The 19,695-nt window shown below is 40.6% G+C and overlaps 1 protein-coding gene across 1 annotated transcript in view; it reads right to left on the bottom strand.

Moving 5' to 3' along the window:
• The window catches only part of FAM81A (family with sequence similarity 81 member A), a gene marked incomplete at its 3' end in the record, with an annotated part of 50,869 nt that extends 35,565 nt beyond the window's left edge, over positions 1-15,304 (bottom strand). The window contains exons 1-2 of the mRNA XM_082847724.1: positions 15,271-15,304; positions 13,467-13,740 (exon numbers count right to left, since the gene is read on the bottom strand). Of these exons, the coding sequence (XP_082703850.1) occupies positions 13,467-13,740; positions 15,271-15,290 (294 nt within the window). The 5' untranslated portion in view covers positions 15,291-15,304. The remainder of the gene's footprint in view (positions 1-13,466; positions 13,741-15,270) is intronic.
• Positions 15,305-19,695: the final 4,391 nt, after the last annotated feature.

Below are 19,695 nucleotides of genomic sequence, written 5' to 3'. Positions count from 1 at the left end.
GGCCAGGGAAGTTCCACTATTAACTATTTTTTTTAAGTATAACATATATGCAGAATAGTACACTTATATACAGTTTTTTAGGATTTTCAAACTTCCTTGTAAAAAGCAGAAATGAGGAATGTGAGGATTCTGTGTTTTCCTTATTGGAAACCTGGCTGGAGTCACCATTGACGGAGTGATACTGACAGTGACAGTAAAAAAATTTCACTGGAAGGAACTTGGAACTGCTAGACCTATCTGTTATTTGCTGTAGTCTCCAGCTTTTTCTGAATGAACCTGCTCAACAGAATAGAAGAATGCAAACCAGTTACAATCACCTGTGAATGATAAAACGTTAGTCATTGGAACACACTCTTGCAAGAAAACTTGAGATCTGACTAATCTGGTTCTGACACTCCCACTGATGAGAAGGCAAAGGGGAGCTCTTTCTCTTTTAATAGGAAATAACGCTTATTTGTCACAGTTAATAGAAAGTAATATTTATTTTTTTGTACATAACGCTTCAAATCTTTGTTTATAATAAGGCTTAAGACCATGGGTTCTCAACCACCTTTGGGGTGTGTAAGGATCCCCAAGTGGCTTGTTAAACACACAGGTTCCTGGGCCCTACTCCCAGGGAATCAAAAAACCAAAACATAAAACAGAAGCAATAGGACTTCCCTGGTGGCGCAGTGGTTAAGAACCCGCCTGCCAGTGCAGGGGACAAAGGTTCGAGCCCTGGCCCGGGAAGATCCCACATGCCACGGAGCAACTAAGCCCGTGCGCCACAACTACTGAGCCTGCGCTCTAGAACCCTCGAGCCACAACTATTGAAGCCCGTGTGCCTAGAGCCTGTGCTCCGCAACAAAAGAAGCCACCACAATGAGAAGCCTGTGTACTGCAACAAAGAGTAGCCCCGCTCACCGCAACTAGAGAAAGCCTGCACGCAGCAACAAAGACCCAGTGCAGCCAAAAAAAAAAAAAAAAAGACATTAAAAACAGAAGCAATATTGTAACAAATTCAATAAAGACTTTAAAAATGGTCCACATCAGGGGCTTCCCTGGTGGCGCAGTGGTTGAGAGTCCGCCTGCCGATGCAGGGGACACGGGTTCGTGCCCCGGTCCGGGAAGATCCCACATGCCGCGGAGTGGCTGGGCCCGTGAGCCATGGCCGCTGAGCCTGTGCGTCCGGAGCCTGTGCTCCGCAATGGGAAAGGCCACAACAGTGAGAGGCCCGCGTACCGCAAAAAAAAAAAAAATGGTCCACATCAAAAAATACATAAATTAAAAAAAAAAAACGATAAGTGGAAAATAACCATTGAAAAAAGATAAAATTAAAAAAAAAGTTCAACCTTTCTACAAGCAAAGAAACAGGAAATAAAAACCATAACATTATAATGCACCACTGTGCTGCAGATAAGGATAGTGGGGAAGGCTGTACCTTTGTGGGGACTGCGAGTATGTATATGGGAACCCTGCTCTTTCTGCTCAGTTTTGCTGTGAACCTAAAGAGGCTCTAAACAAATAAAGTCTATTATTAAAACTTTTAGTCCTTGCTGGCGGCGCAGTGGTTAAGAATCCACCTGCCAACGCAGGAGACACGGGTTCGAGCCCTGGTCCGGGAAGATCCCACATGCCGCAGAGCAACTAAGCCCGTGCGCCACAACTAATGAGCCTGCACTCTAGAGCCCACAAGCCACAACTACTGAGCCCGTGTGCCACAACTACTGAAGCCCACACGCCTAGAGCCTGTGCTCCGCAACGAGAAGCCACCGCAATGAGAAGCCTGCGCATCACAATGAAGAGTAGCCCCCGCTCGCCGCAACTAGAGAAAGCCTGCACGCAGTAATGAAGACCCAACACAGCCAAAAATAAATAAATAAAATAAATTAATTTTTTAAAAATTTAGACAAAAAAACTTTTAAAATCACACCATTTCCATGTATTAAAGAAGGAAATACTTTAAATTTATAATATTAAAATGCATATCAAAAATTGAAAATGCACAGTTGGCCCTTCACAATACAGCTTTTCCAGAGTATGATCCTTCAAAATATATTCATAATGTTTATAACCTTTGACCCTGTAACGCTAGTTCTTGAAATTAATCATAAAGCAAATAATAAGACGAATGACAAAAATGAATGCACAAAGATGCCTTCATAGTGTGATGCACATACCAAGTAGTTTACAAGGTATCTGCATGGTACATTATTATGCACCAGTAAGAGGTTCATGGCGAGCTTTTAAAAACAAGAGAAAATATGTACAATTTAATAGTAAGCAAAAAGAAAGGGTACAAAATAAATACACAGCGTGATCCCAGCTCTGTATAAGGTACATAAAAAATAATACTAGAATATTAATGACTTGCTTATCTCTAGGGTTAGATTATGGTTGATTCCTCTTTTTTGTATTTTCCACAATGGGCTTACACTATTTTTAAAGCCAGAAAAAAAAGTATGCATATGTATGTGTGTTTTACTGCTTAGAAACAAGAAAAGCCCATTTATCTTTCAGAATTCTTATGGAGATGAATAAGATATAAAATTAGAAGTGCTTTCTTTGAGTAATACAGAAAAGAATTGTGTCTGAACTTAACACAATATTCACATTACTGAAAAGTTATGTGAAAAGAGAAGGCATTAGAGAGGTTACTTTTTTTTTTTTTAATCTGAAGGATGTCACTTTATTTTATTTACTTATTTTTTAACATCTTTATTGGAGTACAATTGCTTTACAATGGTGTGTTAACTTCTGCTTTATAACAAAGTGAATCAGCTATACATATACATATAGCACAGAGAGATCAGAGAGGTTACTATTAAAGGAATTCTATGATGAAGCCTTAGAAAAACAATCCCTCTGTAAAGCCAGAAACATTTCCTAATTTGTCATTTTGGGACGATATATCATCATGATATGTTTACTTTAAAAAGGTTACAACCCAAAGTATATCATCAACTCTCCATTACTGCCAATTCAATTCAAGAAACTCTTTTCTGTAGGCCTACTATGTGCTGTGCACCAGGCCTGCTTCAGGAAGCTCAGCTGCAGCAGTTGAGACTACAGGGTGGAAAGTGCGTGGCCTAAACCCACATGAGCAGAGAGAAGAGGCCGGCCCCCTTGAAAAAGTGATGTCCCGGGTCTTCATTTATTTTTTCTAATATAGGGCCTATCTTTAAGGAAGATTCCTTCCCAGAGGCAGTAGGAAATGGCACCATTGTGTGAGCCTCATAGCATTCTATCATGCCGTTTATGCAAAGGTGATGAGGACCCATACCCGGGGACCTCACCATCCAGACAGGCTAGGGGTGCCTAGGGATGACCAAGAAGAAACAGCCCTCCATGCTTCTCCTTCTTCAACTCTTCCTGGATTTGTGAGGATTTGAAAATGAAAGTGCGACTCCAATATCACATGGAGAAGGGCCCAATTACAGTAGGACAGGGGGCCTTATAAGACAGCATCTTCTTACATAGATTTTTAATCTTCACACTAGCACTTCAAACGCCCCAGAGTTCCAGCCTCATATATCAACTGCCTTCTTGGCATTTCCACCTGGATATGCAATGGGTCCCTAACACTTGCCAAGTCCTAAACAGAAGTCTCTCTAACGCCAACATGCAGGAAGTCCTATCAGCTTGACCTCCAAGACAGATCCTGAATCCATCCACCTCTCCCCATCTCCACCCTGACGCCCTAATCCAAGCCGCTCTGGACACCCCCAGCCTGTCTCCCTGCCTCTGTTCTTGCTTCCCTACATTCCCTTCTCCAGGCAGCAGCCAGAGTGATCTTTCTGACACACAAATCAGTCCATAAGCAACCCGAGGGCAAGGGTTTTTAATCTGTTTTATTCGCTAGTGTATCCTCAGCACCAAGCATATGAATGAATTCTCTAAATTCTTTTGCTTAAAATTCAATAATGGCTTCCCATCACCCCACCACCACCACCAATGACACTACAGTTCCATTGGTCCTCTTTCTGCTCCTCCAACAGGCCGAGCTTCTTCCGTCTTACGGCCTTGGAGGCTGCCGAGCCTTTTCTCGGGTATGTTCTCTTCTCTGTGTGTCTCCTGCCCCGACACCACCACCTCAGCTTCGCTGGTCCTTCTGTCACCCCAGTCTCAGTTCACATGTCACCTTAGACCCCCATCACCCTTCCTAAAAGAGCCCCACGATCACTCTCCATCATATTATCTCATCAGAGCCCTGGACTTAGGCTGAAATTACCTCGGCTACTTAGGGTTTACTCCTATGAGCCCCACCAGAATGTACAGCAGGCCTGAGAGCAGGGGCCTTGCATGCCTGGGTCGCTACTTTCGTCCCAGTGCCTCTAAGTAAGGCCTGGCTCCCAGCAGGTAGCTGAGTAATTTGTCAATTATTTTAGCTCCATGTTCCAGGATTTGATCACCTACACTGAAGGCTCAGAGACTCTTATCTAGCTGGTGGCTGGAGCTGCTCAGGCCCTCAAAGATGGAGTCAGACAAGCTAAAATGTATTAGAGACAGGGCAGACACCTAAACACCAACTTGTTAATTTACTTTGGAAAAACTTCTATCAAATATTCAGAACTAAACAAATATTCAAACTCCATTCACTACCTTCTCCCCCTAGAGTCAAGCCACATGACAAGCCAAGTCTAGCAGGTAGAGTTAAAAGAAAAAAAAAAAAATTGGATCATTAATCGTAGTTAATGATATGTCAGCTTAACCGGGCCAGGGGATCCCCAGACAGCTGGATAAACATTATTCCTGGGTGTGTCTGTGAGGGTGTTTCCAGAAGAGATTAGCATTTGAATCGGTGAACTTAGTAAAAGCAGAAGGCCCTCCCCAATGTGGGGAGGCATCATCCAATACACTGAGTGTCATAATAGAAAAAAAATAAAAGGGGAAGCAAGGTGGAATTCGCTTTCTGCCTGACTAAGCTGGGACACTGATCTTCTCCAGCCCTCAGCGCTCCTGGGTCTCGGGTCTTCAGACCTGGAGTGGAATCTACACTATTGGTTCTCTGGCTCTCAGGCCTTGGAATTACACCACCGGCTTTCCTGTTCTCCAGATGGCAGATGGCGGATGGTGGAACTCCTCAGTCTCCATAATCATGTGAGCCAATACCTTATAGTAAATATATCCTATTTATTGGTTCTATTTCTTTGGCGGTCTCGGACTAATACACACGATAATCATCGAAGTCCCTCTGCTAATATACCTGTTCCAATGGGACAAGATCATGCAGCTGCAGGCTGAAATTCCCTTTTCAGGTAACTATATGAGGTCCAATAGCTAAGATTCTCTCCTCGCTGACAGGGCTAGATTCACACTGAACCAAGGTCCCGTCTGTCCGTCCAACTATACGTTAACATTATGGTCCACACCTCTGCTGTGACTTGCCAATAAGGCCCAACTCTGCACATATCACTTGAGTTCAGCAAACTCTTCAGTAGCCCATCTGCAAATTATTAAGCTAGAAAATTATGTGTAATCTAGTCAATTAGATGAGGGTTTGACACATTTTTCCCACTTCCCACCTAAGTCAAAGCCAACACCCCAAGCCAGCCAGACATCATGAAGCCTGAGCACATGGAAACCAAGAGTAGGTCTGCAGATTCTAATCAGCTGGGTAGCAGACCCTGGCCAAAGACATGCTGAAAGCCCCAAGGGGACATGGGGGTCCCCACCACTTCCCTAAGCCATCAAACTGGCATGAAAGGGAAAGCTTACCCCACAAAAGAGCCATGGACTGCTTACCAGGATTCGGCCCCCAGGGGCTGATATGAACTTAAATCAAATGCAGTATGGATAATCCAGGCGTGTATAATTCATAGTTGACTACATTACCTCTTTTGAATTTATAATGATGATGATAATTTGTGGAAAGTTTCTGAGGAATAAATAATTGATAACATACTCCACATAGCAAGGCAAACTGCCAATAGAGACAATGAGTCGGGATGTATTAAAACAATAGATTCTTTCATTCAACATTTATCAAGCACCTACTAGACACTAGCCCACAGAGTCATCTGTTTTGACACTGGAATCTGCTGACAGAATATGGGCAATAACTACAGGATTCTCGAAGAACCAAGGATCCCAGAGCCTTTGATTATGAAAGACTTCTTGAGCTCCTACAATGTGCTGGACACTGTACTGTGTAGGTGCTAGAAATGGAAAAATTAAGACTCAGCTCTAGTTCTTGAGGATCACATAGGCTAGTGGTTTGACAATGTATTTTACTTTTCTTCCTGTATATAACCGTGTACAGAGCCACGTGATAACCATAAAGACTTATTGAGGCAAATTTACCAAGATATAGTATTAACGTATCTCAATTCGACTAGCTCTATCAGGAGCCTCGACTGAGCTGTACATGTCAAGAATGGTTTCAGCTTTAGTTTTATAATACAGAATCACCTGCAGGGACAGATTTTTACAAAACAAATACCCAGTAAAATTTTACTGAGTGAACTGAAAAACCAGTGTAAACCAGTCATGAAAATAACCTAAAAACCAGGCAATTTACAGAAGAAATTCATTAAGAATCTATAGACAAAAAATACACCTTTCATATCATTTAAATACAATTTGAGTATCTTCACATCTCTTTGCTTTAAATATGCATATTGCCTTTGCGTAACATCCACCCTCCTAATTTTATATTGCTTATATATAAAGACTTCCGTTTAGTACTTTTAATCTACACCATGATTTCATTTTAACAGTTTGGCTACAATGTGACAATTCTGATGTCTCATTAAGCATCCTAATTTTGGTTATGTTTGGGTAAACATGCTTAGGCTCACAATACGTATAAAACTATGTAATTAGTGTTTCATAAAAAAGTCTATTAAATTTCCAAACTTTCTTCTGTTACTTTATAATGATATATAATTATTACCAGCTACAAAAAAGTAAATGCTCATATATGCAAAGTAAATTTTTTTCCAGAATTAGATTTTACTCAGACTTCCCTCTCTACAACGGAAATCATCTATTCATTTGCAAACTGCACACTCCAAAAATACATGTAAATGGAAGAGTGCTGTCTGGTTAAGGGAAGAATAATCATTACATAAAATGTGTTTCAGATGGAAAAACTCACTGCATTTTAAATTATTTAAAAATCGTCTTAAATACACATTACTGAAAAATCGTGTTAAAAACACATCTTAAAGAAAAATAATTAGCAAAAGCCTCAATGACTAATGACTTTGGATTCCTAGGTATGTTTGCTATTAACTGTAATTATCTAAGCAGTTCAATGAACTCACACCAAAGGAATGAGGGGGCAGGGGAGAACTCAGTGAGAACTAAAGCTTTAATTACCTAGTTTCATGAAGAAATTCTTCCTGAGGGAGTAGAAATACTCAGAAAGCAAAGAATGACTGAAAAGCACTGCCTGTCACATTTGAGAGTTGGTTACCTAAGATCGGGGTTCTAGAGGAGCTTCCAAGAGGCAAAGCAGAAAAGTGAAAGGAGCTTATCTTTGGAGTTTAACAGTCTGGGTTTCGTCTCAGCACTGCCACTTACTGGCCTTGAGATCTCAGAGAAGTCTCTTCACTTCCCTGGGCCTAGGATGCCTCATCTGAAAAGGATGCAGTTTGCACAAATGACCTCAGAGTCTCTTCTAGTTCTTTTTGCTACCGTAAGATCTGCAATGGGCTTCAGTCTGAAATAGGCATTTATTCACTTAACAAGCATTCATGGCATTTTGCTCTAAACATTGTGCTGGACAATGTGAAGATGAGTAAGACAAAGCTCCTTTCTTTTTTTTTTAAACATCTTTATTAGAGTATAATTGCTTTACAATGGTGTGTTAGTTTCTGCTGTATAACAAAGTGTATCAGCTTATACGTATACCTATATCCCCATATCCCCTCCCTCTTGCGTCTCCCTCCCACCCTCCCTATCCCACCCTTTTCTTTTTTGAAGGGCTCCCATTCTATCAGGGGATACAGACTTGCAAAGAAACAATGTCAGTCCTATTCAGTAAATACTACGGTAACAGCATCAAGTGCTGGGTGCCCAGGATACATTAAGGGAAAAAGAACTGGGGCCAGGGAGGGAACTGGTAGTGAGGGCTTCCTAGAATGAAGGAACTTTTCAACAGCTCTGAGGGCTCAGCTGAGCTTGTAAATTATATATTTTAAATGGTTCTGATGGTTGGATTAGTACAAAGGGAAAGTTATTCCCCAGATCCCACAGCTGCAGCTAAAGCACTATCCCCTCTTACGGGGACAGAAAAAATTCAGTCCAGAGCTTTCTAAGGGTAGAGTTACACTCTCTGCTTTGACCTGAGGACAGTAATGTGGAATAGACTGTCTCCAGTCTCTGGTCTGTCCACCACCCACATAAACAAAGAGAACCCAGCAGAGTACCCATAGAGAAATGGGGAGGTCACACTACCTTCTAACATGGAACATAGGGGTGTTTGCATTTTTTTGTGACCCATTTCTTGCCACTGGTGGAGGGAACAGGAATCTGAGAATCATTATTTATCCCCAATCACTTTGATTTTATCTATCGCCCTCTCTAGATTTGAGTGCAGCAGGGCTATCAGCCCCCTAATATATCTCTCTTTTCAAAACTGAAATGTTTAAGTTGGGTTTTTTTAATTTTGTGAAGGTGTCAACTTGGGGTTGCCAAGTTATTCAGCCTCTGGGATAAAATTGCTTTAGCACTCAAATATAAAACTGGAAAGATCATTCTAAATATAGACACCACCTTCCAAAAACAAGTAAATTATCTACAGCAATCTCTTAAGCGTTCTATGCCCCCTGGATACCATTAGAGTTCTTTGGCTGCCGGCAATTGAACCTGACTCTGGCTAACTTAGTTGGAAAATCTGGAATTTATTGGAAGGATATAGGGGAGAAGTGCACACAATCAACAGGGTAGCTGGGGATCCAGACTGAGAAAAGGACACGAAAGGTATTTCTGGGACTTCCCTGGCGGTCCAGTGGTTAAGACTTTGCCTTCCAATGCAGCGGGTATGGGTTTGATCCCTGGTTGGGGAGCTAAGATCCCACATGCCTCATGGCCAAAAAAACCAAAACATAAAATATTGTAACAAATTCAATAAAGACTTTGAAATTGGTCCACATCAAAAAAAAAAAAAAAGAGAAAAGAAAAGGTATTTCCTAGGGTCCAGGCAGCAGGATTCACTGCCCAGCATCCTACAGGTACAGCTGCAGGGATGGCACTCCTGTCATTGGAACACTCTGCACAGATTTCAAGCTCCAAAGGGAAATAAAATTGCTATGACCCAAAGAAATTGGAATGGATGCCATCAGTCACCAAAGCAACAAAGATCCATGACATCCCCTTATAACAAACATATGGTCCTTTTCTTTAAACATCAAAAGAAGGATAGACCAGAAATTTTAGAACCCTGAAGACAAATGTACTTCAATTAGAGTACAACTCTGAGTAAATCTCTGTCCTTAGTAAAGTGTATGCGGTAATCTGAAAGGACAGTGAAAACTGTTAATCATGTGGTACACTAGGACCTCACTTAGGTATAAGGTGAGTGAGAATCATCAAAAAAGGAAATCAACTATGCAAACAGCAGCCATAAAAGAGCCAGAATAGCTACATTAATATCAGACAAAATAGACTTTAAGACAAGAAATATTACTAGAGATAAAGAGAGACATCTTATAATGACAGAAGAATCACTACCTCAGGAAAATATACACATTATAAATGCATACACACGTAACAACAAAGCCCCAAAATACATGAAGTGAAACTGACAGAACTGAAAGGAGCAACAGACAATTCAACAATAAAAACTGGATATTTCAATAACTGAAAAAGAGTCTCAATAAATTTAAAGAGATTAAAAATATACAAAGTATGTGCTCTGCCCACGTGAAATTAAATTAGAGATTCACAACAGAAATAAGTTTGGGGAAACCCCAAACATCTGGAAATTAAATAACACACTTCTAAGTAACACATGCACCGAAAAAGGAAACCGCAAGGGAAACTTTAATATTTTGAACTGAATGAAAACAAAAACACAACATACCAAAACTCATGGAAGCAGCCAAAGCAGCGCTTAGAGGACACATTATGGCTTTAAACACCACTATCAGAAAAGAAGAAAGATCTCAAACCAATTCCCTAAGTTTCCACGTTAAGAAACTAGAAAAAGAAAAACAAACTAAAGCAAGCAGAGAAAAAGGAAACAATATAGAATTGAAAGCAATGAAATATAAAACAAAAAAGCAAATAGGAAAAGATAATAAAACCAAGAATTGATTCTCTGAAACAATCAAAGACTCAAAATTAAGATAGAAATTCTCCCCAAATTGATCTCATTCAAAGCAGTCTCTGTCAAAATCTCAGCAGGCTTTTTATAGAAACTGACGAGCTAATCCTAAAATCTATATGAAAATGCAAAGGACCTAGAATAGCTGAAACAATTTTGAAAAAAAGAGCAAAGTTGGAGGACTTACACTACATGATTTCAAGATGATTTGAAATCATGATTTCTCTAAAGCTAGAAATTAAGGCAATGTGGTATTACCATAGGAAAGCCATAAAGATCAAAGGAATTTAGAAATTAACCCTTAAATTTTATGATCCATTCTCTTTTAACAAAGGGACAAATGGGAAAATGATAAATTTTTTTCATATGATATTCAAGGAAAATCTAACTTAGATCTTTAATCTCACTTCATACATGAAAATTAACTCAAAATGGATCATACACCTAAAGGTAAAAACTAAAATTAACTTTTGAAGTAAACAGAGCAGAAAAGCCTTGTGACCTTGGGTTAAGCAAACAGTTCTTAAGACACAACACCAAAAATATAAACCATAAAAGAACCTGATAAGCTGGACTTCATTAAAATTTGTAAAATTTGTGCTTCAAAAGACACCATTGGAAGAATGAAAATACAAGCCAAAGAATGGGAGAAAATATTTTGCAAATCACATATCTGATAAGGGACCTGTATTTAGACTATATAAAGAAAATTTACAACTCAATAACAAGACAAATAACCTAATTTAAAAATGGATTCTGGGACTTCCCTGGTGGCACAGTGGTTAAGAATCCACCTGCTAATGCAGAGAACACGGGTTCGAGTCCTGGTCTGGGAAGATCCCACATGCCGCGGAGCAACTAAGCTCGTGCGCCACAACTACTGAGCCTGCGCTCTAGAGCCCGTGAGCCACAACTACTGAGCCCATGTGCCACAACTACTGAAGCCCGTGCACCTAGAGCCCGTGCTCCGCAACAAGAGAAGCCACTACAATGAGAAGCCCGCGCACCGCAACGAAGAGTAGCCCCCGCTCACCGCAACTAGAGAAAACCCGCGTGCAGCAATGAAGACCCAACGCAGCCAAAACTAAATAAATAAATTTATAAAAAATAAATTACTAAATTAAAAAAAATGGATTCTGACACATGCTACAACATGGATAAATCTTGAAAACATTATGCTAAGTGAAATGACCCAGACACAAAAGGGCAAATATTGTGTGATTGCACTTATGTGATAAACCTAGAATAGGGAAATTCATAGAGACAGAAAGTAGAACAGAGGTCACCTGGGGCTTGAGGTGTGAGTGGAATGGGGAATTATTGTTTAGTAGGAACAGAGTTTCTGTTTGGGACAATCGAAAAGTTTTGAAAACCGATAGTGGTGATGGTTGCATACAACACTGTGAATGTAATTAATGTCAATGAACTGCACACTTTAAAATGGTTAAAGTGATAAATATCTCACACACAATAAAAAAATAATTTTTAAAAATGGGCAGAAGACTCGAGTAGACACTTCACCAAAGAAGACACACAAATGACTGATAAGGACATGAAAAAGTGCTCAACATCATTAGTCATTAAGGAAATGCAAATTAATAGTGCAATGAAATACCACTACACATCCACTATAATGACTATAATCAAAAAGACAGATAACAGCAAGTGTTGGTGAGGATGTGGAGAAACTGGAACCCTCACACATTGCTGGTAAGATGGTAAAATGGTATAGCCACTTTGGAAAATTGTTTGGCTATGTTTTAAAAAGTTAAACACAAGCTTACTGCAAGACTCAGCAAGTCCACGCCTAGCAATTTACCCAAGAGAAATGAAAATATATCTCCACACAAAGACGTGTACACATGTTCACAGCAGCTTTATTCACAATAGCTAAAAACTGGAAACAACCCAAATGTCCATCAACTAATAAATGGACAAAAGGAATGCTGCATATCCACACAACAGGATACTACTGGGACATAAATATAAATGAAATGTTGATACATGCCAGAACATGGCTGAACCTCAAAAATATCATGCTAAGTGCAAGAAGCCGGATGCAAAGGACTTCAGATTGTAAGATTCCATTTATACAAAATGTTCGGAAAAGACAAATTACTTATAGAGACAGAAGGCAGATTAGTGGTTGCCTGGGTCTGGGGTGGAAGGAGGGATTATCGGCAAACAGGCTTATATAAATTTGCAGAGTGATTGAAAGGTTTTACAACTGAACTGTGTTGATGGTTGCACAAATTGTACACTTACAATGGGTGGATTTTTGTGGCTTTTAAGTTATACCTCAATAAAGCTATGAAAATAAATAAATACAAATCTGACATTGGAAAAAAATGAGTCTTGATTTCAGGAAGCATAACTAAAATACAATATCCAGGGAATGCTCTGGTGGTCCAGTGGTTAGGACTCCACGCTTTCACTGCTTAGGGAGCGGGTTCAATCCCTGGATGGGGAACTAACATCCCACAAGCTGCGTGGCACAGCCAAAAAAAAAAAAACAATCTCCATGATGTGAAATAAAGATTTTCCTTAATCTAGTCATATATCTTTTATTCATACATTTTCAAACTACACATGTAGGATACTGACATTATTCAGTGATGTTAGCCCAGGCCCTAAATGATCTTAAGTTTTCTGAATTAAATTCTGTGGTCCCTGCAACTGCTCAATAAAAAGCAGTATATTTACAAACTCTAAAAATAGACAATATTGGCTTTTTATTGGGTTCACTTTAGGGAAAAATAAAGCAATAAAAGGGAGTCCGAGAAGCGATTCACATCCCTAGATTGTCTGAGTAATAAACTGTATTATTTATAATCATTATGACCTAGAAACATTTACTCTGAAGCAGCAAAGGCTGACCTAGTAATTGATTTAATAGCTGCCTTCAGCTACACGAAGGGTATTACAGGGAAACTATTTGACTGGTTCTCTCTCTTTCCCTTGAGAGCCGAACAAAAAAGTGATTTAGTAATCAGCAAGGTACCTTGAGATTAAATACAAATCACACTGACAGTAACTGCTATCAAATACTGGAATACATTTAATATATTTGTTCAAGCTGTTTCCTTGGCAATCCTTAAGACTAGACAAGACAGACAGCTTTGGTCTGAACACATTACTGCTTGGGAGGGAGGCATCAGACATGGAACAGGTCTGTGGAAAGGAACGCAGCCCACCTGACTTCCACACGCCTTACCTCGATATCCCGATTCAGTTGCTTCACTATGGCAGTTATGTTTCTGATGTGTTCCTCCAAGAAAAGCCTGGCCAAGCGGTCGCCTCCCCCTTTGTTTTGCATTTTCTGCAAGCTGTTGACGATGTCGTCTTTGATCCGGAAGGCATGCTCCACGAGGGCGGCCGTGGTTTTCTCGTGGCAGAGGATCCTGTCTTCCAGTTGCTCCACTAGGCTTACGGATGAGTAGGGTGCCATGGTCAGGGACTGGCTGTGTCGGGGCATCGTTCTAACTCGCCTACGGAAGGGAGCCCCACATTATTAGGGTTGTCAATTGGGAAACAGTCATTTTTCAAGCCAGATTCAAGACTTCCCAGAAAAGGAGAGGCAAATTATCTATCCCTACAAGCTAAAGGGGATTTGAGGCAGGGTTTCTACTCGCAAAGAGTTTTCTTGGTGAGCCAGGCAGCAACTTTAAACAATGGTCCCCAGAGAGTTAAGTGCGCTGGTAGCGGGCTCCATGACCTCCCAAAGCAAGAGGCTGAAAGATCAAAGCTTATTAACAAAATTGCTGGACCTGCCCTTCTCCTCCCTCCCGCTAAAGCAGTGGCTACAAACTCAAATGCTTACAAAGGTCAGGCAGGGGACATAAATGAGTGAAGCATACCACAGAGAGTACACTAGGGAGTGGTGGGGACTTTGGAGAACTGACAGGGCATTCCTCAACTAAAGGGAGCCATGATTCTGCTCCACCCATGAGTGACCATCTGGGAATGCAGATCCATTTTTCCAGGTCATGTGATATTTCAACAAGAGGCAGGAAATGTAGGCTTGTATGTGAAGTCACCTGATTTCTTAAAATGTTAACAATTCATTAAAAAAGTATTTAAGATGATCCAGGCCAAACAATGTACTTCTATGAGCCAATTCTGGCCTATGGACACGCCACTTCTGATTTAAAAGGGTTAGCAGGGACTTCCCTGGTGGCACAGTGGTTAAGATTCCACCTGCCAATGCAGGGGACACAGGTGTGAGCCTTGGTCCAGGAAGATCTCACCTGCCACGGAGCAACTAAGCCTGTGTCACACAACTACTGAGTCTGCACTCTAAAGCCCACGAGCCACAACTACTGAGCCTGCGTGCCACAGCTACTGAAGCTCGCGCGCCTAGAGCCTGTGCTCCACAACAAGAGAAGCCACCACAATGAGAAGCCCATGCGCTGCAACGAAGAGTAGCCCCCGCTCGCCGCAACTAGAGAGAGCCCATGAGCAGAACAAAGACCCAACACAGCCATAAATAAATAAATAAATAAATTTATTTTAAAAAATAAAAATAAATAAAAGGGTTAGCAGGGGGACTTCCCTAATGGCGCAGTGGTTAAGACTCTGCGCTCCCAATGCAGGGGGCCCAAGTTCAATCCCTGGTCAGGGAACTCAATCCCACATGCATGCTGCAACTAAGTTCGTGTGCCTCAACTAACGAGCCCACCGGCCGCAACTAAGACCCAGTGCAACCAAACAAATAAAATTTTTTTAATAAATAAATAAAAGGGTGAGCAGGGGTATCAGCCCCCAAACCTCCAGAGGTACATTTCACTGTTGACCAGAAGTGCAACTGTACCGAAGGGCTACTGTGAAATCTCCACCTGTCAGGGTCACTGAATAGTCCACAGTATCCTACAAGTTAGAAGCCAGAGACGGGACACAACAGTACTACTCTTGCCCTCGAAAAAAGTCATTGTTGGATAATGTAACAGCCACGAGGCTTCTTTTATAATGATCACACCCACTAACAGCCCTCATGGAATTGGTGGAAAGAAAAAGTATACCTTAGATGCATATTTTCCATATATTATACCTTTCCTCGGTGACAAGAGAAGGAAATACAGTACTCCGTTGGGCCATTTTCTTTTTAATAGTTCACATCTGTTGAAAAAATAAGGATTAAATTATTTAACGGTTTATATCTACAACTTAAATGACCTCTAAAGCTTATTATTAATTTACTAAGGGGACCAAAAATAATGCTGCCATGCTGATCAATTATATTATTAAATACCTTATATCTCATATACAATAGAAACAGAAGATGTCTCTAAATAAGGAGAAAAGAATCAAACATCAAAATGCTTCTGCTAGATAGATCAACAAGGACTGTCAAATGGAGTTTCCTTAAGTTTTCTCACCCCATATCTGCAACTCAAGCTTGAGAAACCACTTTTAAAGAAACAACATAGTTTCTTCAATAGGCTTAGTCAGTCCTGTACTTCTCCACAGGAATGTACAGGAAACTACGTTAGGAAATTTGATCTCAGCAAATTTAGTAAATTCCGTAGCAAATGAAGAGCATTATTTAAACATTAATCTTAACAAAACAATGCATGATCAATGGGATCTGATTTGGGGGAACTTAGCTATCCACTAAGAGAAGGAGAATGATACTCTTCATTAAAACCTTCAAAGTGAAAGCAATTATACTCCAATAAAGACATTAAATAAATAAATAAATAAATAAAACCTTGAAACTGTATTATAAGATATAATCATTCATATTACATCAGGCATATATAAGGAAGAGTTGATCATCACAATGCATTAGAAATCTGAACAAAATCGGATGGTTTTAAAAATTTCTCATTACTGGAGATTGGTTCAAGATGGCGGAGTAGAAGGACGTGCGCTCACTCCCTCTTGCAAGAGCACCAGAATCACAACTAACTGCTGAACAATCATCGACAGGAAGACACTGGAACTCACCAAAAAAGATACCCCACATCCAAAGACAAAGGAGAAGCCGCAGTGAGACAGTAGGAGAGGCGCAATCACAGTAAAATCAAATCCCATAACCGCTGGGTGGGTGACTCACAGACTGGAGAACACTTATACCACAGAAGTCCACCAACTGGATTGAAGGTTCTGAGCCCCACGACAGGCTTCTCAAACTGGGGGTCCAGCAACAGGAGGAGGAATTACCAGAAAATCAGACTTTGAAGGCGACTGGGATTTGATTGCAGGGCTTTGACAGGACAGGGGGAAACAGACTCCACTCTTGAAGGCCACACACAAAGTAGTGTGCGCAACAGGACCCAGGGGGAAGGAGCAGTGACCCATAGGAGACTGAACCAGACCTACCTGCTAGTGTTGGAGGGTCTCCTGCAGAGGCGGGGGGCGGCTGTGGCTCACCACGGGGACAAGGACACTGGCAGCAGAAGTTCTGGGAAGTACTCCTTGGCGTGAGCCCTCCTGGAGTCCGCCATTAGCCCCACCAAAGAGCCTGCAGGCTCCAGTGCTGGGTCGCCTCAGGCCAAACAACCAACAGGGAGGGAACTCAGCCCCACCCATCAGCAGACAAGTGGATTAAAGTTTTACTGAGCTCTGCCCATCAGAGCAACACCCAGCTCTACCCACCACCAGTCCCTCCCATCAGGAAGCTTGCACAGGCCTCTTAGATAGCCTCATCCACCAGAGGGCAGACAGCAGAAGCAAGAAGAACTACAGTCCTGCAGCCTGTGGAAAGAAAACCACATTCACAGAACAATAGACAAAATGAAAAGGCAGAGGACTATGTACCAGATGAAGGAGCAAGATAAAACCCCAGAAATACAGCTAAATGAAGTGGAGATAGGCGACCTTCCAGAAAAAGAATTCAGAATAATGACAGTGAAGATGATCCAGGACCTCGGAAAAAGAATGGAGGCAAAGATCAAGAAGATGCAAGAAATGTTTAACAAAGACCAAGAAGAATTAAAGAACACACAAACAGAGATGAACAATACAATAACTGAAATGAAAAACACAGTAGAAGGAATCAACAGCAGAATAACTGAGGCAGAATAACAGATAAGTGACCTGGAAGACAGAATGACAGAATTCACTGCCGCAGAACAGAATAAGAAAAAAGAATGAAAAGAAATGCAGACACCAACATTCACATTATAGGGGTGCCAGAAGGAGAAGAGAGAGAGAAAGGACACGAGAAAATATTTGAAGAGATTATAGTTGAAAACTTGCCTAACATGGGAAAGGAAACAGCCACCCAAGTCCAGGAAGCACAGAGTCCCAGGCAGGATAAACCCAAGGAGAAACATGCCAAGACACATAGTAATCAAATTGACAAAAACTAAAGACAAAGAAAAATTATTAAAAGCAACAAAGGAAAAATGACAAATAACATACAAGGGAACTCCAATAAGGTTAACAGCTGATTTCTCAGCAGAAACTCTATAAGCCAGAAGGGAGTGGCACGATATACTTAAAGTGATGAAAGGGAAGAACCTACGACCAAGATTACTCTACCCGGCAAGGATCTCATTCAGATTCGACGGAGAAATCAAAAGCTTTACAGACAAGCAAAACCTAAGAGAATTCAGCACCACCAAACCAGCTCTACAACAAATGCTAAAGGAACTTCTCTAAGTGGGAAACACAAGAGAAGAAAAGAACCTATAAAAACAAACCCAAAACAATTAAGAAAATGGTCATAGGAACATACATATCGATAATTACCTTAAACGTGAATGGATTAAAGGCTCCAACCAAAAGACACAGGCTTGCTCAATCAATACAAAAACAAGACCCATATCTATGCTGTCTACAAGAGACCCACTTCAGACCTAGGGACACATACAGACTGAAAGTGAGGGGACGGAAAAAGATATTCCATGAAAATGGAAATCAAAGGAGAGCTGGAGTAGCAATACTCATACCAGATAAAATAGACTTTAAAATAAAGCATGTTACAAGAAACAAGGAAGGACACTACATAATGATCAAGGGATCAATCCAAGAAAAAAATATAACAATTATAAATATATATGCACCCAATATAGGAGCACCTCAACACATAAGGCAAATGCTAACAGCTATAAAAGAAGAAATTGACAGCAACACAATAACAGTGGGGGACGTTAACACCACACTGGCACCAATGGACAGATCATCCAAACAGAAAATTAATAAGGAAACACAAGCTTTAAATGACACAATAGACCAGATACATTTAATTGACATTTATAGGACATTCCACCCAAAAACAGCAGATTACACTTTCTTCTCAAGTGCACACAGAACATTCTCCAGAACAGATCACATCTTGGGTCACAAATCAAGCCTTGGTAAATTTAAGAAAACTGAAATCATATCAATGATTTCCTTGATTTGATTGAAATCATATCAATCATATCTTTTCCAACCACAATGCAATGAGATTAGAAATAAATTATAGGGAAAAAATGTAAAAAACACAAACACATGGGGGCTAAACAATACGTTACTAAATAACCAAGAGATCACTGAAGAAATCAAAGAGGAAATCAAAAAATATCTAGAGGCAAATGACAATGAAAACACAACGATCTAAAACTGATGGGATTCAGCGAAAGCAGTTCTAAGAGGGGAGTTTGTAGCAATACAATCCTATCTCAAGAAACAAGAAAAATCTCAAATAAAAAATCTAACCTTACACCTAAAGGAACCAGAGAAAGAAGAACAAACAAAACCCAAAGTTAGCAGAAGAAATCATAAAGATAAGAGCAGAAATAAATGAAATAGAAACAAAGAAAACAATAGCAAATATCAATAAGACTAAGAGCTGGTTCTTTGAGAAGATAAACAAAATTGATAAACCTTTAGTCAGACTCATCAAGAAAAAGAGGGAGAGGACTCAAGTCAATAAAATTAGAAATGAAAAAGGAGAAGTTACAACAGACACCGCAGAAATACAAAGCATCAAAAGAGACTACTACAAGCAATTCTATGCCAATAAAATGGACAACCTGGAAGAAATGCACAAATTCGTAGAAAGGTACTACCTTCCAAGACTGAACCAGGAAGAAACAGAAAATATAAACAGACCAATCACAAACAATGAAATTGAAATTGTGATTAAAAATCGTCCAACAGGGCTTCCCTGGTGGTGCAGTGGTTGACAGTCCGCCTGCTGATGCAGGGGACATGGGTTCGTGCCCCGGTCCGGGAAGATCCCACATGCCACGGAGCGGCTAGGCCCATAAGCCATGGCCGCTGAGCCTGCGCGTCTGGAGCCTATACTCCGCAACTGTAGAGACCACAACAGTGACAGGCCCGCGTACTACAAAAAAAAACACACACACACACACACACACACACACAAAAATCGTCCAACAAACAGAAGTCCAGGACCAGACAGCTTCAAAGGTGAATTCTATCAAACATTTAGAGAAGTGCTAACATCCATCCTTCTCAAACTCTTCCCAAAAACTGCACAGGAAGGAATA

This window comes from Leucopleurus acutus (genome assembly GCF_964270905.1).
Source record: "Leucopleurus acutus genome assembly, chromosome: 1".
Lineage (NCBI taxonomy): Eukaryota > Metazoa > Chordata > Mammalia > Artiodactyla > Delphinidae > Leucopleurus > Leucopleurus acutus.
This window is presented reverse-complemented; position numbering and strand designations above follow the sequence as displayed.